The sequence below is a fragment of the Rhamphochromis sp. 'chilingali' genome (genome assembly GCF_963969265.1).
Source record: "Rhamphochromis sp. 'chilingali' genome assembly, chromosome: 11".
In the NCBI taxonomy this organism is placed as follows: Eukaryota; Metazoa; Chordata; class Actinopteri; order Cichliformes; family Cichlidae; genus Rhamphochromis; species Rhamphochromis sp. 'chilingali'.
The window spans coordinates 38483845-38505054 of record NC_137938.1 but is presented as its reverse complement, the minus strand read 5'-3'; the positions used below and the strand labels follow the sequence as shown (position 1 = coordinate 38505054).

The window sequence follows — 21210 nt, the reverse complement described above, 5'->3', positions numbered from 1 at the left end:
GCGGTCCTCTGACGGATCTTTCAACAACCGAGGTGTTACTGCTTTCAATAAAAAGTAAACATCAGCAGCGAAATAAAATCATAAACGCGGAGGCTGCAAACAGGCGGAGCGGGGAGGCCTAAACCACTTATTATATCAAAATAAAAGATACAAATAAAAATATATCGACTAAAGCAGCTACACCAGCTCCTGCACTGAAACTTAATTAATTATTATTATTAATTATAAATTAATTTTTTATTCTAATGAAGCTGCGCTGCAATTTTTCAAGCATTTTCTGAATTTGCTTATTTCATAAGTATTACACCTCAGCGTGTGCCTGTTGTATACTTGTTTTTATACGGTTTTAAGTATAAAACAGGTAAGATGAGAATTGACTAATGGCGAAGTAGTGCTGTTTTTTAAGGGCAGTGTTTGAAAAAGCGCTTTTCATACCCACCTGGGCAGACAGGTTAGCCATAACGCCGCTACTGGCTGGCTTTTATTTTGAATACACAGTCACCTCACTTCCTGTTAGGTTTCAGATGACTTAGCTCACCGTGCCAGAAAGTTCCTCTGGTCAAAACACAGATCCTGTGTGCTGCAGCACATGACTCACTACCACCAAATACTACAAGTACTACAACTACTACTATTTTATATACTGTTGTTTGTTTGTTTGTTAATTAGTTAGTTAGTTTATTTGCTTGTTTTATTCAATTTTAAATCATGCTTTTTATTTGTTCTTGTTTCTAATGTCTCTGTAAAGCACTTTGAATCACCTTGTTGTTGAATTGTGCTATACAAATAAACTTGCCTTGCCTTACTACTACGTCATGTCATATAATTTATCTTATAACAGATATCAGTACTACCTGTAACTATTGTTAAACTCATGGACTGAACATACACACCCCCACAATGGACAACTGTACCCTCAAACACAATAATAACATGGACTGAACCACCACTCACAACCACCAGCACTTTATATAGCCTCTGTAGAAACTATCTACACCCTCACTTATCTTAACTGCACTACTGTATAGCTCTGTGTAAATAATCATTCTGTACATTCGATAATCTTTAACCCTACAACTGTTTACAACTTGCATAGTTCCCATTTCTGTATAGCTGTATATCTCAGATTCTGTAAAGTTATTTATTTCATATTCTGTATAGTTTTTCATATTTATATCCTGTTCATAGCCTGTACATAGCTTGTACTCACTACAGCCTGTACATACTTAGTTATAGAATATTCACAACATACTTCATACCGTGTACATTATAACATACCATAATAGACCCATTTCTGTAATATACTCACATATCTATACTATTGCTAATATATATTGTAATATATCTATATCACTAAAGCACTTCTGGATGGATGCAAACTGCATTTCGTTGCCCTGTACCTGTGCAATGACAATAAAGTTGAATTCTATTCTATTCTATTCTAACTATTGCTGATACTTATATTTCATTGCTAAATTTATTATTACATGTGTTTTTATATTTGTCCATAATGGACATTATTTATTTAAAATGATTTATTTCAGGGAAGTTAAATGTCACCGTTATTACTGTCCCCCCGCCGGAACTGTCCAAATTCAGAGGCTGCATCCACCTGAGGACCCTGAGCGAGGAGTCTGAGTGGGCCAGGTCCTTTAATAAAGTTTTATTGAATCTAATCTGATAACTTTAATCTCAGCCAAACCGATTTACTCAGGAACAAATAAAACACTGAAAAAAAATCAAACAATAACATGTTTAAGTTATCTAAGTGACTTATATATCATGTTTAACCTGAGTAGACCGCTGGGAGTTCGCTGTTATCGCTGGCTCAGATATTTGCAGCTACATTCTCGCCTGAAAATATGCTAAAAGTTTATTTTGCGACTCAGAACGAGTAATATTAAAACTTAAAAATTAAATTAAAAGTAGCTGCCGCCATTGTTGGAAACTGGAATTGGCTGGGCCACGCTATGAATTCTGGGATATGTTTTTTTTTGTTGTCCGGGTGGAAAATCAGGAGATTTTCGGGAGGGGCACTGAAATTCTGGCTTCTCCCGGAATAATCGGGAGGGTTGGCCTGTATACACCCACCTCCTCTATGGGATCTAGGGCAGTGTCCAGGACAGAGCTGGCCCTCATTAACAGTCTATTAAGCTGTTTCCTGTCCGTTTGCCCAGCAGACAACCCCCATACAAGATAGTGTTAGTGATGTCCCACACACCCCAAAAGGCCTCAGCCTGCCAGCAGATGGAGCGACTTTGGCTGTTCTCGAGTGTCAGCGTTATCCGACCAGTCCAGCTTATTGTTCAGTTGAACATGGAGGTATTTGTCCCTGTCCACCCTCGATGTCCAAACCGTGGATGGGTGGTGGTTTCCTCCAGAAGTCGACCACCATCTCCTTCATCTTACTGGTGTTGATGTGCAGACTCACAGTCCTGAAGCCTCTGTGATCTGCTGGTGAGGGAACCGACTGTCCATGCAGTCAGGTGACTCCAGATGACTGAATTAAAGGCACTGAAGAAGTCTAAAAACATGACCCTCACAGTGCTTCCAGTTGTCTCCGGGTGTGACAGTGAGCTGCACTCATTATTTTAATATTTTATAGGACATTACAGTTAATTCTTGCTATAAATATTGTTCATAATGGTTATTCTAAGACAGGACTGGTTTAACTGGCAATTTACTGTCTGTATAACCCACTAATTAACAGCTAATGAATCACTAAGGAACCCTGAATAATGGCTCTCTCACTCACTCTCACATATAGAGATCGACAGACCACGTGACTTTCGTCCATTGCATTGTGGGTATGAGTGGCAACAAAATCAAAACCCTGCATCAAGCGCTAGTATTTCCAGCACCGGTAATCATTAATTCTTCAGTTTTAATCCCTACTTGCATTTTATTTGCCCCAAAAATAGTTCTGTACAAAATGACGGAGAACTCTGCAGCTCCGTACGAAGACAGATGTGACGAAAAGGCAACATAAAGTAGGAGGAACAAATCAAAGGGGTGGAAGGGTCAGACCCGCACGAGCACAGAGTGGAGTAAGGATGTCAGCCTGCTGCCCAACTGTCATCACGCACATATTTATTATTATATGGTCCTAAGTGTGAGTGCACACACTCACAACATGTTTAGTAACTTCAGATCCTGCAACAAGCCCAGGTCCAGTTTACTTTGGTGATTTGGACGATTCCATCTCACAGCATTATTGTTTCATTCTATTATAGAATCTTACAAGATACTCCATCCTGCTTTACTAGCTGCTTCGGTGAAAAACAAATCAACAATGCAAAAAACCCAAAAAGAAAACAACATACTGGAAAACAGTTATTCATCACTTGCTTCAGTACAACCCTTCGACACATATATGCAGACGTTTCATGGCTGTTTTGATCTCGCTCTCTCTCGTCACCGATCAGATCTGGCTGTGGTAGCAGCTTTAAACTCGGTCTGACCCAGGCTGATGGAGGGGCCCAGCCTGGATCACATCCCAGCATTTTGTAGGCTGGTTTTCCTACAAAACACAACAAACATTAGCCTGCAAAGCCACCGTGAACAAAGCAGCATAGCAACGAATTCAATTCAAATTAAGACTTATTTGTAACCTACATCAACAATTATGATAAATGACAGCAGACTGACCTCTGTGGGAATGCTTGGAGCAGGCTAACCTGTGAGCTGGAGTGCTCTGGGACGTTATATTTGCTCTTTGAATGGCTGCAATCCAGGCCATCCGTCGGCTCTTTGTTACCTCGGAAACGTGGCTTAAACAATTTCTCTTCCACGACGTAATCCGATAACAACCGATCTCTTTACCCGTCGGCTTCCTGTGGCTGTCATGCGACCGGCTATTGCAGTTAATAATACAACAGCTTCTTGACATTTTTGTGTTTCTTTTTATCGCTGTGTGACTGTTTTCACGTGAAAGCCTGCGCGCGCTAGTACCGCTTGCCACTCGTTCCCAGAATCCTTTGCGGTTTTACCCCTGAATGACGTCACATTTTCAATCAGTTACCCAAACATCCGACAAACAGGGTATTAAAGAGATTTCCTTTAAGTGATTCATAAGTTTTACCCTACCAAACAATATTTGTCCAAATTTATGGCTGAAATAAATGTAAATTGTACCTTCTGTCAAGAGCAACCTGAAACAGTTTCTCATCTGTTTTGGTCATGTGAGTAAATTTACATGTAAGTAAATTTACATGTAAATTCTGGAAGGATTTCCACAAGTTTATTACTGACTCTGTTCTCCCTAATCTTCAACTGTACTATAAGGATGTTATCTTTGGCTATTATACTTTTAAAGACAAGGACAATGATGCTTTCTTCTTTATAAATTTGGGAAAGCCTGAACTTCTTGTATTAAAATGGAACTTGCACAATATATAAGGACAATCTCCTCATCAAAAAACACGAAGGCTCTCAAGACTGTTAACATCTGTAACCGATTGAAACTGCTAACTTGATTTTGGCTCTTGCAAATTTCTGTTTATTTATGTTCCCCTTAATTTATTTTATTTTTTGTACTCACTTTTGTCTCACTGTCCTTGTCCCTCTCTCTGTTCCTCATTGTACTACCACAATGTCATCTTTTATGTGATTCCTGTTTTACTTGACTGTATGTCTAAAATGTGATAAATAAAGTTTTTAAAAAAATCCGACAAACAGGGTCTGGGAGATGTTTTGGTGGAGGTCATGACCTGGCTCAATGATTTAGGAAATGTCTGATTGAAAGCAACACTTTATTGCTCACCTTTTCATCATTTATAAATAAACATAATTATAAGAAGACTCTCAGGTAACCTCACAGGTATGTTTGGACTGTGGGAGGAACCCACAGGAACAGGCAGAACACGGAAACTCCGCACAGACAGAGCCAGCCGGATTCAAACCCCGGACCTTGGACCCGGACCCCGGATCTCTGTGAGTAACGCGCTGCTCCACCGCGCAGACCTGTCAGTGAGCCGACACGGATAATTGAATCGACAGAGAGCCTCACACGCTGCTATATCTTTGGAACTACCGCGGTTAGTGCTTAAGGATGCTTCCGGTTCCGCTGTAACCCGGAAACACAATAACAGCTGGAAACAGCGGATCGATTAGCTGAGCGAGTCCGGCTGGTTTGTTGTTTATCCTCGGTTATCTGAGCACGGTGGGTCGGTACTGCGGTGGCAGGAGGAGAGCCGACATGAAGACCCGGATTGGCGGATCAGCCTGAAGCCTGTTCCCGTTAGCAGCCTTTAGCATTAGTGCTACGGCTAGCGCTGCTAGCACGCTGAAGCTAATAGCAGCAGTAGCTGTGGTCCAGTGAGAGCGAACGGCTGCAGGTTTGTCTGCTTTTTACCGTGTACTTCCCTCAGAGAGATGCTAACTGTTAGCCTCCGAGTGTTTTAGTGTGTTTGTGGTCTCACAGCCGGTTTCACTCCGAGCTCTGGAAGCTGATGTTCCTCTGGGTCAGGCCGGTGTCCCAGCTTAACTTGTTGGATCCGTTTACATCTTCCAGATTAAAGATCTCCAGCTCGTGCAAATGCATACACGCATTATTTCCAGACTACAGCGAAATTATTTGTAATTAAAAACAGAGATTAGAAAGTCTAACGCCTGGTCTCGTGTCTCTGTGTTTCTGTAACGTAAATAACGAGCGGACATTTTCCTCACACACCACCGATCAGCTCCACGGACACTCCAGTTTACACGCCTGTTCGCCCGTCGGCGGTTTAATACCTGCCCACGTTACCTAGTGATGTCACAGTTTAACGTGGGCAGATACGTGTCGTCCTCACAACAATCTGTAGGAAATGAGCAGATGTAGCTCGTGTTTCTACCGTCATGGTTTAAAGATGGCAAACAGAGGAGGGAGGATGGACGCCGAGCAGCAGAGCCCGAGACTCCTGCACAGAGACATTAAACACCACAGCAGCACAATGAAACCCAACATCACACCGACAGCTGACGTCTGATATATTTACATGGAAAACTACAGATTGACAGCCTGTTTGACCCTGACCACACCCTCCAAATAAAACCTACAAGAACTAAAAATATTTGCAGGCACATACTCGAGGGTCAAACACATTTTTCATTCTCAAACCTTCTATTCAGTAAGGCAGCAGAGACTCTCCCCCTAAGCAGCTTCTGGATCAGTCATGTTTCATGCAAAGCTCGTCCCCAAAGGCTGATATGGAGCAGGAGGCCAACGAAAGAAACCCGGAAAACACGACATAGCCGAGCTGGGCCCTGAAGTAAAGACATGTCCACACAGGCGCTCTGTGATCTTCAGAACTCCAGAATTCAAAATCCTGCTCCTCACATACAAGGTCTTAAATAATCAGACCCCATCTTATCTTAATGACCTTGTAGTACCATATCACCCTATTAGAGCACTTCGCTCTCGCTCTGCAGGCCTACTTGTTGTTCCTAGAGTATTTAAAAGTAGAATGGGAGGCAGAGCCTTCAGTTTTCAGGCCCCTCTTCTGTGGAACCAGCTTCCAGTTTGGATTCAGGAGACAGACACTATCTCTACTTTCAAGATTAGGCTTCAAACTTTCCTTTTTGCTAAAGCATATAGTTAGGGCTGGACCAGGTGACCCTGAATCCTCCCTTAGTTATGCTGCAATAGACGTAGGCTGCCGGGGGATTCCCATGATGCACTGGGTGTTTCTTCTTCACTCACTATGTGCGTGTACACCTCTCCTTCTGTTTGTCTTTCTGCAGCGCAGCTTCGAGGCACGATGGGGAACCAGCTAGCGGGCATCGCCCCCTCTCAGATCCTGTCCGTGGACAGCTACTTCTCCGACATCGTCGATCACGAGTACGATAAGAGCCTGGGCAGCACGCGCTTCTTCAAGGTGGCCCGGGCCAAACATCGCGAGGGCCTGGTGGTGGTGAAGGTCTTCGCCATCCAGGACCCGTCGCTGCCGCTGACGAGCCACAAGCAGGAGCTGGAGGAGCTGAAGATTCGCCTGCACTCCTGCCAGAACTGCCTGCCTTTCCAGAAAACCTCTCTCACCGAGAAGGCCGCCATCTTGTTCCGCCAGTACGTTCGGGACAACCTGTACGACCGCATCAGCACGCGGCCGTTCCTTAACAACGTGGAGAAGCGCTGGCTCGCCTTCCAGATCCTCAACGCCGTCGACCAGGCTCATAAGGCTGGCGTGCGTCACGGGGACATCAAGACAGAGAACGTGATGGTGACCAGCTGGAACTGGGTGCTGCTCACCGACTTTGCCAGCTTCAAGCCCACCTACCTGCCCGAAGACAACCCCGCCGACTTCAACTACTTCTTCGACACGTCTAGGAGGAGGACGTGCTACATCGCCCCCGAGAGGTTCGTAGATGGAAGCATGTTTACCACGGAGAGCGACCAGAACACGCCGCTGGTGGACCTGACCAACAACAACCAGAGGAGCCGAGGGGAGCTGAAGCAGGCCATGGACATCTTCTCTGCAGGTACGGAGGCGTTGCTGCAAGCTTCCATCACACTTCCGGTGATAATGTTTGTGTGCTGCTGCACTCAGAGGAACGCCAGACCTCATCTGTGTGTGTGTGTGTTTTCAGGCTGTGTGATCGCTGAGCTGTTCACAGAGGGCGTCCCGCTCTTCGATCTGTCCCAGCTGCTGGCGTATCGTAAAGGACACTTCCAGACGGAGCAGGTCCTCATGAAGATCGAGGACCGCAGCGTCAGAGAGCTGGTACTGATTTATGACCCGGCTGGTAATTCAGCACAGAGCAGCTGAAGATGAGCTGTTGTGACTTCAGGCTGACAAATGTTAGAGTCTCACTCTTTGATCAATCAGGTTATTCTGGACTTGCATTAAAAAACTCTGAGGTGCTGCCTTTTGTGGAATTTTCCACCAACAGGAAAAGTCTTTAAAACCTGGGCAGGTGAAAGAGCCAGGAATCTTTTTTCAATTGAACTTTATTTACACGGCGCGAAATCACAACAACAGTCGCCTCAAAGCGCTTTATATTGTAAGATAGACCCTACAATCCTACATACAGAGAAAAGCCCAACAATCACATGACCCCCTGTGAGCAGCACTTTGGAGACAGTGGGAAGGAAAAACTCCCTTTGAACAGGAAGAAACCTCCAGCAGAACCAGGCTCAGGGTGTGTGTGTGTGTGTGTGTGTGTGTTGGAAGCAGGATGTGGTGCAGGTGTGTTATATTCTGAAATGTTTCGGTGTTATAATAAAAAGACGTTTGGCCAAAAACAAACAGGAAGTTACAAGAACCGCTCTTAAGGAAGGAAACGGCGTCTGAGCGCTGCGGCTCGGCCCTCCGCAAGTCCTGACAAAGTAAAAATAAATGTTTCATCAAATTGAAGCGTTTACTTCCCGGTCGAGCTGAGGTCGTGTGGAGCTCTTACTTGGTCTTACTTTGAAGGCGGCGAGTGCAGCGCCCACAGCGAGGTCTTTACCGGTGTGTGTGTGTGTGTGTGTACTTCCTGTCAGGTGGCCCAGATGGTGCAGCGGGAGCCCGAGAAGCGGCTGACGGCAGAGGAGTATCTGAAGCAGCAGCGAGGCAAAGCGTTCCCGGACATCTTCTACACCTTCCTGCAGCCGTACATGGCGCAGTTCGCCAAAGAGACGTTCCAGTCGGCGGACGAGCGCGTGCTCATCATCCGCAAAGACCTCGACAACATCCTGCACAACCTGCACGGAGGTCACGCGTCTTTGAGGGTGAAACTTGGAGAGGGTGAAAGTCTGCTGCTGCCGAAACCTGACTGTTGTTGTTTGTTTCCCCTCAGGCTCCGCCTCCTCTTCGCCCCAGGATGGCAGCGATGGCGTGACGAGCTCCCGTGAGGAGCAGGGCCTCGTCGTGCTCGTCTCCGTCATCACTTCCTGCCTCCAGACGCTGCACTGCTGCGACTCCAAGCTCGCCGCGCTGGAGCTCGTCCTCCACCTGGCCCCCCGGCTCAGCGTGGACGTCCTGCTGGACCGCATCACGCCGTACCTGCTGCACTTCTGCAACGACCCCATGCCCCGCGTGCGCGCCCAGGCCGTGCGGACGCTGGCCAAGGTTCTGGCGCTGGTGAAGGAGGTCCCGAGGAACGATGTGAACATCTACCCCGAGTACATCCTGCCGGGCATTGCCCATCTCGCCCAGGACGACGCTACCATCGTCAGGCTGGCGTACGCAGGTCAGTGACTCAGAAACGCCGCAGACGCACGCCGCGCAGGTTTAGATCGTTGACACCTTCTTTGTCCTCTCAGAAAACATCGCCCACCTGGCCGAGAGCGCGCTGCGCTTCCTGGAGCTGGTCCAGGAAAACAACGTGAACACGGAGCAGGACCTGAGCAGCGAGGACGCGGAGGAAGCGCTCCACCCCAACGAAAACTACGACTCAGGTATGCCCCGCCCTCGGTGCTGTTTATAAATGCGTCGCTGTGCGTCCATGTGACGAGCTCGCTGTATGTGTGCTGTGCAGAGCTGCAAGCGCTGCACGAGATGGTGCAGCAGAAGGTGGTGACGCTGCTCAGCGACTCGGAGAACATCGTCAAGCAGTCGCTGATGGAGAACGGCATCACGTGCCTGTGCGTCTTCTTCGGCCGGCAGAAAGCCAATGACGTCCTGCTGTCCCACATGATCACCTTCCTCAACGACAAGAACGACTGGCACCTGCGGGGCGCCTTCTTCGACAGCATCGTGGGTAAGCGCGCCAAACTTAACAGCAGCGCCCTCTGTGGTCAGAAGCGGGAACTGCAGCTGGTGTGCTGTGAGGTTAGCTACCAGCAGCAGCTAAAGACGAGTATAGTTCTCTTCCATCACAGTTTACAGGCTTTAGAGGCCAGTGTTTGGAGGCTGGAGTGAAGCAGACGTAGAAGCTCCTCAGTCTCGATGCCACAAACATCTTCTGGCTGGAAGAGTAATATTCTCAGCCGCTGAGACAGATCGTTTAGGATACCTGTGCGCGTTTCTGCTTCTCTGCCTCGTTGAACTGATGTAGACTCGGTGACATCGCCATAGAAGTCCAATCAGTTTTTCAATTCTGAGGAGTCAAAAGCTTCAAGTTCTCCGGAAAAACACAAACAAACAAACAAAGGAGAGCATAAACATTAACTCATGATCCGAGGTCATAAAGACATCTTTGAATGTAAATGTAAGGACGTGGAAGAGAAGGTGATGCTAAAGAGGGCGGGGCAAACAACTAACAGGGGGAGGAAGTGAAACTGATGAATACAAAATAAAGCAGGAAATAAGAAACGCTCTCTCTCCCTGTGTGTGCCTGCAGGCGTGGCGGCGTACGTCGGCTGGCAGAGTTCGTCCATCCTGAAGCCGCTGCTGCAGCAGGGTCTGAGCGACACCGAGGAGTTCGTCATCTACAAAGCCCTGAACGCGCTCACCTGCATGTGCCAGCTGGGTCTGCTGCAGAAACCGCACCTCTACGAGTTCGTCGGCGACATCGGTAAGCGAGTCTCAGGAGCTGTTTCCCTCCAGCGGCTTTCGCGTGTTTTAGCCGTGGACGTGATGTCACTAAACCCGGTCTGTCTCCTTCCGCCTGCCATAGCTCCGTTCCTGTGTCACCCCAACCTGTGGATCCGTTACGGCGCCGTGGGCTTCATCACCGTAGTCGCACAGCACCTCAACGTCGCCGACGTCTACTGCAAGCTGATGCCCCACCTCAACCCCTTCATCACCCAGCCCATCATCCAGGTGAGTCCGCGCCACCGTCGTCACGCTCGCGCCTCCTGCGTCGTTCTCACTTCATCCGTCTTCATCTCCCCGCAGATCGATAAGGAGCTTGTTCTGCTCAGTGTCCTGAAGGAGCCCGTGAGTCGCTCCATCTTCGACTACGCCCTGCGCTCCAAAGACATCGCCACGCTCTTCAGACACCTGCTGCTGCGCCAGAAGAAGCGCGCGGGCACCATCCCAGAATGCCCCACGCCCGATGACCCGGCCATCGCCCAGCTCCTCAAGAAGCTGCTCTCACAGGTGAGAACACGTTTTATGGGCTCCGCCTCACTGCTGCCTCTGCTGGATGCTACAGGAACTGCAGGCTGTGCTTGCTGCGCCATGATGTTTCTCTGCAGCAATGCTGGCTGCAGTCACAAGGGGGCAGCAACACACAGCTTTTAGCCTGTTGTTTACACACACACAAATCTGCACTCACATTTTAATTGCATGCTTTTAGTCACTTTATACAATCTATCACGAGCATGCTCAGTGAGAGGCCAGCACGAGATCTGACAGGTTAATGAATTAAACACATTTAGCAACAAGAAAACGACGAGCAGCGTTTAGCCTCCTGCACGGCTCCGCCCTCGCTCAGCTTCATGCATGAAACCTGCACGTTCTTCACTGACATGAGGCCGAGGCTTTTCATGTCGTGGTTTCTCTGAAGATAAAGGATTTGTTTGTCCAGCTGATTTGAAAGCTAAATTCTTCTGCGGCTGTCGGTGTTTGTTCCTGACTGGATGTGGTCGACCTTCTCGACACAGTTAAACACATTTCGCCTCTGATCAGTTCCTGTTACTGGAAAGGAGGAAACAGAGATGATGATTAATCATGTGGACGGCAGAAGTTCAAACTGAGGAATCCAGAGGTTTATCACCTCGTCAGTGTGAGGAGTGTAGATAAGGATAAGTCTGCTGAGTCTCAGAGCTCCTCCTGCGTGATCATGATCAGTTCCTCTGGCGTCCAGCAGAGGCAGCAGCGACTCAGTCCCCATAGACTCCCGTGTTAAAATGAACACGCTTACAGCCTGACTGATCGTTTCCACCTTCATAATAAGTGAATGAGCCTTTCTGCTCACAGCAGAGACGAGTGGAGGGAGACGATGTGCTTTAACTCCTCCCACCTCATTTTATTCACACGACTTGTTGACAGCAAATGATCACCGCCGTGCGGACTCTGTTCTCAGGGCATGACCGAGGCCGAGGAGGACAAGCTGCTGGCGCTCAAAGACTTCATGCTGAAATCCAACAAGGCCAAAGCCAACATGGGCGAGCAGAGCCACGCGGGGGAGGCGGGCCAGACCGGCGTCATCGACCTGGCCACGCTCGGCATCACCGGCCGCCAAGTGGACCTGATCAAACCCAAAGCCGAGGGCGAGGACAAGCGAGGTAACCCACATCCCATCCACACAGCGAGTTTCACATACACATATGAAAGTTGGTACACAGTTGTAACGTGCTAACATGGACCAAAAAATCCACCGGACCCACGTCCCAAACCTGCAGGAAGTCGGCCATTTTTAATTAAAAATGCCCTTCTGGTGCGGATTCGACCATTTCCAGGTGTCACACTTTTGCAGACTCCTCCTCGGGATTTATTGGATCAACTTGGTATGGGGTCACTCTACACTGCACGCCTGGGCCATGTTAAATCGAGGAGCTTTAGAGTTTTCGTCGTGGAGCGTGTCCGCGGCACCACAGCCAATGTTCGACACTGTGAGGCTTCGCTGTGGTTAAGCTGAGTCGGTCTTAGGTAGGGCTGGGTATCGAAGAATCCATTCTGATCCACAAGGTCCTGATTCGATTTGAATCGGGGACATTTTGCCTCAGACAGCCAAAAATTTTATAACTCTGATCTTTTATCAGCACGTATCCATGTATAAGACAAAGCTGACGCTGTGAGGCTCCATCAGAGGTGTGAGCATCACCGCAGACGTCTTTGTGTCAAAGTAACTGAGGATAAAACATGAAGCAGGTTCTCCTGTTCTGGCTTTTTATAGCAGAGAAGCTTCAAACTCTTCTGCAGTCGATCAAAGACTGAAGCAACCTGATGCTGCTGAAGTGAAGCAGAGTCACAGAGGTTCGATCACAGCTGAGCAATCATTGAAGTCTAAATGTCTTCAGTCTGAACAGAGGTGAGGCTTTCTGCTCGGAAGGCAGTTAAATGTAAAAAACCAGCAGCTGACAGGCTGTAAACAGCTGTAGACTTGTGTGTAATAAACAAGCGAAAAATGCAGAAAACAGAGATTCAGACGGGAAACTGTTGCTGAGAGAGAGAGAGAGAGAGAGAGCTGTGCATGAAGTGTGATTTTATCCTGGTGGAAGCAAAACAGCAAAAGTCAGAGTGAGTCCATGACGATGTTTATGTGAAGCGTAGTTTGGATCTTCTTTTGCTGCTGGTTCGGTCAATAATGTTTGGAGAGACATCAAACTAACAGCTTCTGAATCGGTGCAAAAAGGGTGTAAACACAAAGCTCGACCCGCCGACACATTGGAATCAGCGAGCTGTCGGCTTTCAGCCCCGACCGTGTCCGTGCCGTCGGGTGAGAAAGGCGACGTCTCACTGATTCTGATGCGTCGGCGCTGTGTGTTTACGTCTTTGTGCAGAAGCCTGTTCCTGCTCTCATTCACTGTTTTGGTGGTTGTTGAAAATTTGTGAGATTGAACTTGAGATTCTGGCGTTTCGGGCAAAATAAATTTATATTTAAAAATCTATTCAGGATTTTAATGAATCGATATCACGTTATCCAAGCCAGAATCGATTTTAATCAGAACATCGATATTCAAAACCCAGCCCTGGTCTTAGAGGCGGGTAAGCTCCTCCCACATTTTTTACAGTTTCACAGCTGAGTGACATGAAACTGAACTGAACTTCAGTGTTGTTGTTTTGTTTGTGCTTCATTGCACTTTCCTGTTCCTGCAGCTGGTCTGCTGATCAGGCCGTAAACACGACCCACTGCTGCCTCTGCTGGACGTTAGGGGAACTGCAGGGTTTCAGCTCTGATGCTTATTGTTTTGTCGAGTGTTTCCATGTGTCTGTTGTGATGTCTCTTGTGGGGTATGTAAAAGGTCCCGCTGCTTTGAAACAATCCTGTTCCAGATGTTTTTGTGTAATTCCGCCACAGTAATCGGCTCCATCTGCAGCCACACATGTGAGAGCAGCAGATTGTTGAAGAAAGACGCTCTCTGGTCTGTCTCATTAATCACTTTGGCTTTGTGATCAGAGAGCGGCCGACAGATTCACTGCATCTAATCAAAGCCCTCCAAAATAAAAGTATCTCATCTCGACGAGCACATGAAGAATTATTCGAACTTCATGTGCTCGTCACACTTTCTTTGTGTGACATTTGTTTCGCCTTCTCCTCGGATTTAGTTTCACCGATTGTGGAAGCTGCTTCATCTGAGCTCGTGGTTAACGTCCTGTTTGCATGTCTGTCCCACAGCCAGGAAGCACACCAAGCAGGACTCCACCATGAACGAGGAGTGGAAGAGCATGTTTGGATCTCAGGAGCCGCCCTCCATCCAGCCCGCCACGGTAACGCCACCCGACATTCGTACGCTGCTGTGCCGGGTCCCATTTAGTCTGAGAGCAGATGTGCACGACTATTCTCAGAGTTTAGAGGCTGCAGGTACAGAGGGGCGGGTCTAAAAGCATCAGGGACATTTGTAGTTTGACTGCTCACCAGACAACACTCAAAACAATGCATTGTGGGTAAACTTTCTGGGTTCTTCATCACACCTGCAGCTGTGTCGTCATCATATTCTAACGTAATTGTGTGTCAGTGCTGTGGAGGAGGAACCATCGTTAGATTTCATCTTCAGTGGGAGGAAACCTGCTCGACTAAGGTTTCACGCCTTCCTTTCGCGCGCCCCGGGGCATGATGGGAGATAATTCTGTGGTTCTGGTTCCTTTCAGTCGCTAAACTTGGGTTTGGGTCCTGTTCGCAGGCCGCCGACGGGCCGGGGAGTCAGATCAGGAAGAGCACCGCGGCTCTGGCGGTGCCCGTGCTGCAGTCGGTGGCAAGCGGCCCCGCCTATCAGCGACGCCTCAACACGTGCAAGGCCGAGCTTCAGCAGCTGGTGCAGCAGAAGAGGGAGCAGTGCAGTGCCGAGCGCATGGCCAAGCAGATGATGGAGAGCGCTGAGTGGGAGAGCCGACCTCCTCCTCCAGGTAAGCGCCACCGCACTCGCAGCGGACCTCGGGCGGGGCGCGGGCGAGCTCACACCTCACACAGCTGTGACTGTTTCAGGGTGGCATCCGAAAGGCCTGCTGGTCGCCCACCTGCACGAACACAAAGCTGCCGTGAACCGCATCCGAGTCTCCGACGAGCACTCCATCTTCACCACGGCTTCCAACGACGGTACTGTCAAAGTGTGGGACAGCCAGAAGATGGAGGGAAAGACCACGACCACCAGGTGAGGCCCTCAGGTGTGCCTGCCCCGCATGCAGAAGCGGCGCCGCGGAGTCACTCACCCTCACCGTGTCTCCGCAGGTCTGTGTTGACGTACTCTCGCATCGGCGGCCACGTGAAGACGCTGACCTTCTGTCAGGGCTCGCACTATTTAGCCGTGGCCTCGGATAATGGATCCATCCAGCTGCTCGCCGTCGAAGCCAACAAACCGCCAAAATCCCCCAAAGTGCAGCCGTTCCAGAGCAGGTAACAGAAACCCGACGACACAGTTCAAGATAGCCGTGTTTGAGACCAGGATATCTGACAGGAAGTCGGTCTGTGCTCTTTCAGGTCTCTGGACCTGCAGGAGGACGGCTGCACGGTCGACATCCACCACTTCAACTCCGGCGCCCAGTCGGTGCTGGCGTACGCCACCGTCAATGGCTCGCTGGTCGGCTGGGACCTCCGCTCCAACTCCAACGCCTGGACGCTGCGCCACGACCTCCGCCTCGGACTCATCACGTCCTTTGCCGTGGACATGCACCAGTGCTGGCTCTGCCTCGGTCCGTGTGTCCTCACATGAAATCTGTTTGTGGTGGCGGCAAAACGGTTTTAACAAAGACGTGCGTCCAGGTGTCGCACGAAACATTCACGTCTCTGTGTTTCCTGCAGGTACGAGCAGCGGCACCATGGCCTGCTGGGATATGCGGTTCCAGCTGCCCATCTCAAACCACTCCCACCCTGCCCGAGCACGAATCAGACGGCTGCTGATGCACCCGCTCTACCAGTCGTCTGTCATCGCAGGTCAGCTGAGTCGCCTCAGAGTTCGTTTCTGTTAAAGTCTCCACAGAGTCATAAGTGTGTGTGTGTGTGTGTGTGTCTGCAGCTGTGCAGGGGAACAATGAGGTGTCCATGTGGGACATGGAGACCGGAGACCGCAAATTCACCCTGTGGGCGAGCTCGGCACCCCCACTCTCTGAGATGCAGGTGAGTGTGTGTGTGTGTGTGTGTGTGTGTGTGTGTGTGTGTGTGTGCGTGTGTGTGTGTGTGTGTGTGTGTGTGTGTGTGTGTGTGTGCGCGTGTGTGTGTGTGTGTGTGTGCGTGTGTGTGTGTGTGTGTGTGTGTGTGTGTGTGTGTGTGTGCGCGTGTAAGTCACTGAGGTGTGTGTTTGTGTGTCTGCAGCCGTCCCCACACAGCATTAACGGGATCTACTGCAGTCCTGCTGACGGGAACCCTCTGCTGCTCACAGCCGGCTCTGACATGAGGATCAGGTGTGACCCACAGAGAAACATCCACACAAACACTCCACCTCACAGTTCTCTGCATCGTTAGCTCACAGGTGGAGTCCACGGATCGCTGACGTCGCCGAGCGAGCGGTGCCCAGCTCACACAGACTGGTTGGCTGAGGTTAGCTCGCTGTAGCTGGTAGCACATCGTTCACCTGTGTTAGCAGGAAAGCTAACATTAGCTAAGATTAGCCAGACTCACTCAGTGAAGCTCAACAGGAAGTTCTGGTTCTGGCTGGGTTGTATTTCACCCTCCACAGTTACAAAGCCTCCGTCCTGGCAGGAAGTCGTAGTCATGGAGAGATGATGTCGTAGCTGTGCAGCTGACACCGCTGGGTCATCGGGTCAGCTGACGCTCAGGTGTAAGCGCCGCTCTGTGGCCCACAGAACATCAAACATGGCAGCAGGATGAGCTCGCGGCTCTGTTCGTTTAACAGTTTCTCTGAGCGACCGTTGACCTCTGCTGACCTCCATTCAGGTTCTGGGACCTGGCGTATCCGGAAAGGTCGTACATTGTGGCGGGCGGAGCCAACGACTCGCTGCACTGCCCGTCTGTCCTCTACAGCCGCAAGATCATCGAAGGGACCGAGGTCGTACAGGTATGCACATGCACGCACGCACATGCACACACGCACACACTCTTCCTGCTTTCACCTTTGAACACTGCCGTCTCTGCAGGAGATCCACAGCAAACAGAAAAGCGGCGTGGTGGAGGACTCGCCCCGCCGCGGCCCGGAGTCCCTCCCCTTAGGTCACCACGACATCATCACGGACATCGCCACCTTCCAGACCACGCAGGGCTTCATTGTCACCTCGTCCAGAGACGGCATCGTCAAAGTCTGGAAATGAGGGCCCCCGATGACATCACAGCACACGCACGCAGGGAGGCGTGTGTTTATGGACACACGCTCCTGTTCCCCATGAACACGGTTACATCATCATCACGAGACGTGGTTCAAACAGGAAGTGAAATGCTCTGCTGTAGACTCTGACCCCTGACGACTAGTTTGTGCTTTTCATGTCCGTCAGTGTCAGGTGACAGGAAGTGCAGGTGTGCAGCTGATCTCGCTCCTGCCGGATGAACACGCCATTTTTCACTCTGAAGTCTTGTTGCCTGGATATGAAGGAAACCTGATTTTTAGAACCACGATTGATAGCTGCGCTGATGATTTAGGGAAGTAAATCTGTTGAGTTGCATTATGGGACATGTAGTCTTGTTTTGATTCATCTTTAGTTCAGTTTTCCATGTGCAGGTGTAATTCAGCTTCTTTAAATCGGAGCGTCAGCGACGCCTCCAGCTGAGCTCCACGTTGTTCCTGCAGAGCCCACCAGGGGTCCCCATCCACAACTTGGGAACTGCTGTTGAGCCCGTGTGACGTTCTTCTGGCTTCATTTGAAAGTGCTTTATTAACAAAAGGACTGCGTACATCAGGAGCACAGATTAGTCACCTGAGGTAAACTTCCTGTCTCGTTGTGATGATTCACCTGAACGCTGCTCAGAAGCATCGAACACTGTCAGAGCTCCACAAACCAGCAGAATCTGTGTGTGTGAAAATAAAACCATGTATGAAACGATGCTTTACGGTCTGAAGCAAACTGAGTGAGACCTGAGAACTCTGTGTGCACGTGCACCTGTCCAGACGTCTTTGTGGGGACCAAAGTGCCACATCGAAGGTGTTATTTAGACTCACAGTGTGGTTTTAGTGTCAGGCTTATAGTTAGGCTCAGGGTTAGAAGCATTGTGTCAATTACATGTCCCGACTAAGATATGAAGACGAGAATCTGTGTGTATGTCCTGCATAGGTGCATTTAGACGTCTTTCTTCATTTTTTTACAGTTTTAAATAAAGTTTCTCTCTCGCGCACACACACACAGACACACACACAGACACACACACAGATGCACACACACACACACACACAGACGCACACAGACACACAGACACAGACACACACAGACACACACACAGACACACACACAGACACACACACAGACACACACAGACACACACACAGACACACACAGACACACACACAGACGCACACACACACACACACACACACAGACACACACACAGACACACACACAGACGCACACACACACACACACACACACAGACACACAGACACAGACACACACAGACACACACACAGACACACACACAGACACACACAGACACACACACAGACGCACACACACACACACACACACACAGACACACACACAGACGCACACACACACACACAGACCACGTGATCAGAGACCGTGGCTGTTTCCTGATTGGTCACAAAGAGGAAGTCAGACGGACACTTGAGATCATTTTATTTTCTTAAACCATCGTTGACGTGTGAAAGCTGCAGTTACATGGAGTCCACACAGTCCCGTCTGTGGGAGCGATACTGTACACGCTTCACTTCTACCTGTGTTTTTAAGGCTGCTTCAGGTTCATGGAAAATTACACATCAACACATTAACTTCTCTCAAGTCTTAACCTTGTTCTCACATCAGCCTCCACCTGATTTATAAAAAGTAGCACCTGACTGGAGGGAAAGGAGCGTGGGCGGGGTCTGTGAGGGGAGTCGAGCAGTGAGGATAACGGGATGTGCTCTGGAGGGAAAACTACGGAGGCCCTGAAAGGTCACAGTAACGTTCACGTTTCCTGTGAGCTGGATTATGATACAGCACCGTGCATCTCTGAGAACTGAGCACCAACCTGCAATCTCTCCTGTGCCCAGCAGAGGCAGCAGTGAGTGAGTCGCCATAGAATCGCACGTTAAACCTTTCCAGCCTGTTTTAAAGTTTGTGTTACAGGGGGCGTGGCCTCTTTGACTGAGGCTAACTGTACAAACAGCAAGTCCCGAATTTGTATGTCTCACTTTTTTATGTTTCCTAATGTGGACGAGGACAAACCAGTGCGATGAGCAGCGACCGTGTCAGCTGTTACAGGTCACACCTGCTGGGACTGAGACTTAGGCGATCGTTCCTGTGACCTTTCTGGGCCTCTTTAAATTGAACATGCGTGTAAACAAACAAAACGCAGGCGACAGATGACTGAAAGCGTTCGAGCAGTTTCCCTGATGGCGGCGGGGGAGGGCGGGTAAATGCTGTGACTAATTCATTGAGTGGCCTCGGCAGGTTTCCTTATGCGTGTTCAGCCGTGACGCTCTCGTCCTCCTCATCTGATCTTCGTCCCACACAGGCTCTGACACTCCTCCTGCGTCAGGAAGCGGTTCTTGTTGCCGCCGCAGCCGCCGTACCAGAAGCGAGCGCACTCCTTCTGTGCGGCGTCAAAGAACCACATCATCGTGTAGTTGTCGCAGCTGCCCTGGTCCTGAGGGAGGATACAGGAATCTGGAGGACAACAGGAGACGGATATTAGAGCACTGCAGAGCGAGACGTGACCTGAAACATCTCAACATGCACGCTCGTCCTTGTTAGAACAACCGGGAAATAGCTCCTCCTCTTTCCTTCTCTCTCGCTGCCTTTTTTAACTTGTATTTATTGGCACAAACATCGTGTGTGCGCTCACACTGTTCAGCTGTCACCGCTGTCCATCGTACAGGCGGGTCTTACCTTGAGAGGTGAAGCTGGCAGGCAGAGTCTTCTCCACCACATTGGGATCTGCGAGCGAGGACAGAGTAAAGTCAGAGAGGCGATAGCTGTGCAGGCGAGCAGTGATGAGGGCTTCTCACAGGTCGGCGTGTTCTGTCACTGAGCAGGAAGTACTGGCACGTGAGAAGAAGAGCGTTGCTTTTACTGTGACCTTTGTCCCCCACGTACATACATGTGTATGCATGTCCGTGTGCAGACGGAGTCTGAGCGTGGACAGCAGTAGCAGAGGGCGTGTTATCAGCGCGACCACAGAGGACTTTAGTAGGAAGCAACACGCAGAGCATCCTGTTAGCTGTCCGCTGATAGCAGAGGTTAGTGGGTCCACAGACGTGGAGCGGTCAGCTTGTGTGCAGTCTGGACTTACGCTGGTTCCCACATGTCTGGAAACATTCATATTCCGTTCTAAAGCGGTTGGCGTTGCCACCGCAGCCGCCATACCAGAACCGAGAGCATGCACCGACGTTTGTGTCAAAGAACCAGGCTGTGGCGTATTTCTTACACTGGTTGCCGATATCAGCGGGCAGCTGACACCGGGCTGAAAGCAGAACACACACATTTACTACAAACAGGCAGCGGCTCCAGCACAGACTGACTGAACGCCTGCATTCCTTCTGATGACCAGCAGGGGGCGACTCAGGAGGAGGAAGCTTTGGGAGAAAGTCTCTTTTTTGAGGGAGGGATGCCAATTTTTCCCCACTGTGACCATACTGCCACGGCCCCAAGAAACACCTTCAAACATAAAGATACAGCGACGGAGCAACTCTGGGGTTCAGATTCTGAAACCAGAATTTATCCACCTGAGCCAGTGTTGTTGTTAGCAACCTTTATTCCATCATCAGCTCTGTCATCCATCATGGCTGACAAACGAGCACACCCTCCTACCCCGAGCTCCTGTACGTGATGATGGTCCGCCTCCTTGAGTTGCTTTTACTGCCTCTGAGAGAATGCAGGCTACGTCCGTCTTTTATGTACAGTCTGTGGCTGAGACCCGCTGCTCATGCAGTCGAACAAAGACACGAGGTTAAAGCATACATGACACGCGACATGCCCACCACATCTGTGCAGCTGCTGAAGGAGAGAACATCTGTACACACTTTAATGAAAAGAGTTTGTCTGAACCCTGCACACGACGTCCTCTATTGTATAGAATTCATTTACTGTGTATATGTTGTACTCGTATTACCGTGCATGTGACAAATAAAGAATGTTTTCCTGCTGAACCTCAGAGGTCAGAGGT

General features: G+C 49.5%; 2 protein-coding genes across 4 annotated transcripts in view; one reads left to right on the top strand and one right to left on the bottom strand.

Annotated features, from left to right (window-relative positions):
• Positions 1-5083: 5083 nt before the first annotated feature.
• On the top strand, positions 5084-17938 carry pik3r4 (phosphoinositide-3-kinase, regulatory subunit 4). The gene is made up of 21 exons (XM_080895785.1): positions 5084-5336; positions 6724-7458; positions 7567-7700; positions 8462-8672; positions 8758-9150; positions 9224-9358; positions 9439-9660; positions 10243-10416; positions 10519-10664; positions 10740-10943; positions 11872-12073; positions 14128-14219; positions 14633-14855; positions 14935-15100; positions 15178-15342; positions 15427-15638; positions 15748-15879; positions 15962-16062; positions 16258-16346; positions 16840-16960; positions 17040-17938. Exons 2-21 carry the CDS (start codon positions 6741-6743, stop codon positions 17208-17210), a joined length of 4011 nt encoding a protein of 1336 aa, XP_080751911.1. The 5' UTR covers positions 5084-5336; positions 6724-6740; the 3' UTR covers positions 17211-17938.
• Positions 17939-18666: 728 nt separating this feature from the next.
• The window catches only part of col6a4a (collagen, type VI, alpha 4a), a 63310-nt gene continuing 60766 nt past the window's right edge, over positions 18667-21210 (bottom strand). For 2 of the 3 annotated variants that reach the window (XM_080895777.1, XM_080895778.1), the window contains 2 exons: positions 19935-19982; positions 18667-19712 (listed from right to left, as the gene is read on the bottom strand). In XM_080895777.1, the coding sequence (XP_080751903.1) occupies positions 19537-19712; positions 19935-19982 (224 nt within the window). In that variant the 3' untranslated portion in view covers positions 18667-19536. Of the gene's footprint in view, positions 19713-19934; positions 20509-21210 lie in introns of those variants that run through there. The other variant, XM_080895779.1, reaches the window with a different exon arrangement.

Excerpts from the sequence above, each read along its gene's own strand:
- pik3r4 (XM_080895785.1), top strand. The coding sequence starts at position 6,741 with ATGGGGAACCAGCTAGCGGGCATCGCCCCCTCTCAGATCCTGTCCGTG. Across the intron at positions 9,151-9,223 it reads CGTCAGGCTGGCGTACGCAG|AAAACATCGCCCACCTGGCC; the intron begins GTCAGTGACTCA and ends TTGTCCTCTCAG. Across the intron at positions 10,417-10,518 it reads CGAGTTCGTCGGCGACATCG|CTCCGTTCCTGTGTCACCCC; the intron begins GTAAGCGAGTCT and ends CGCCTGCCATAG.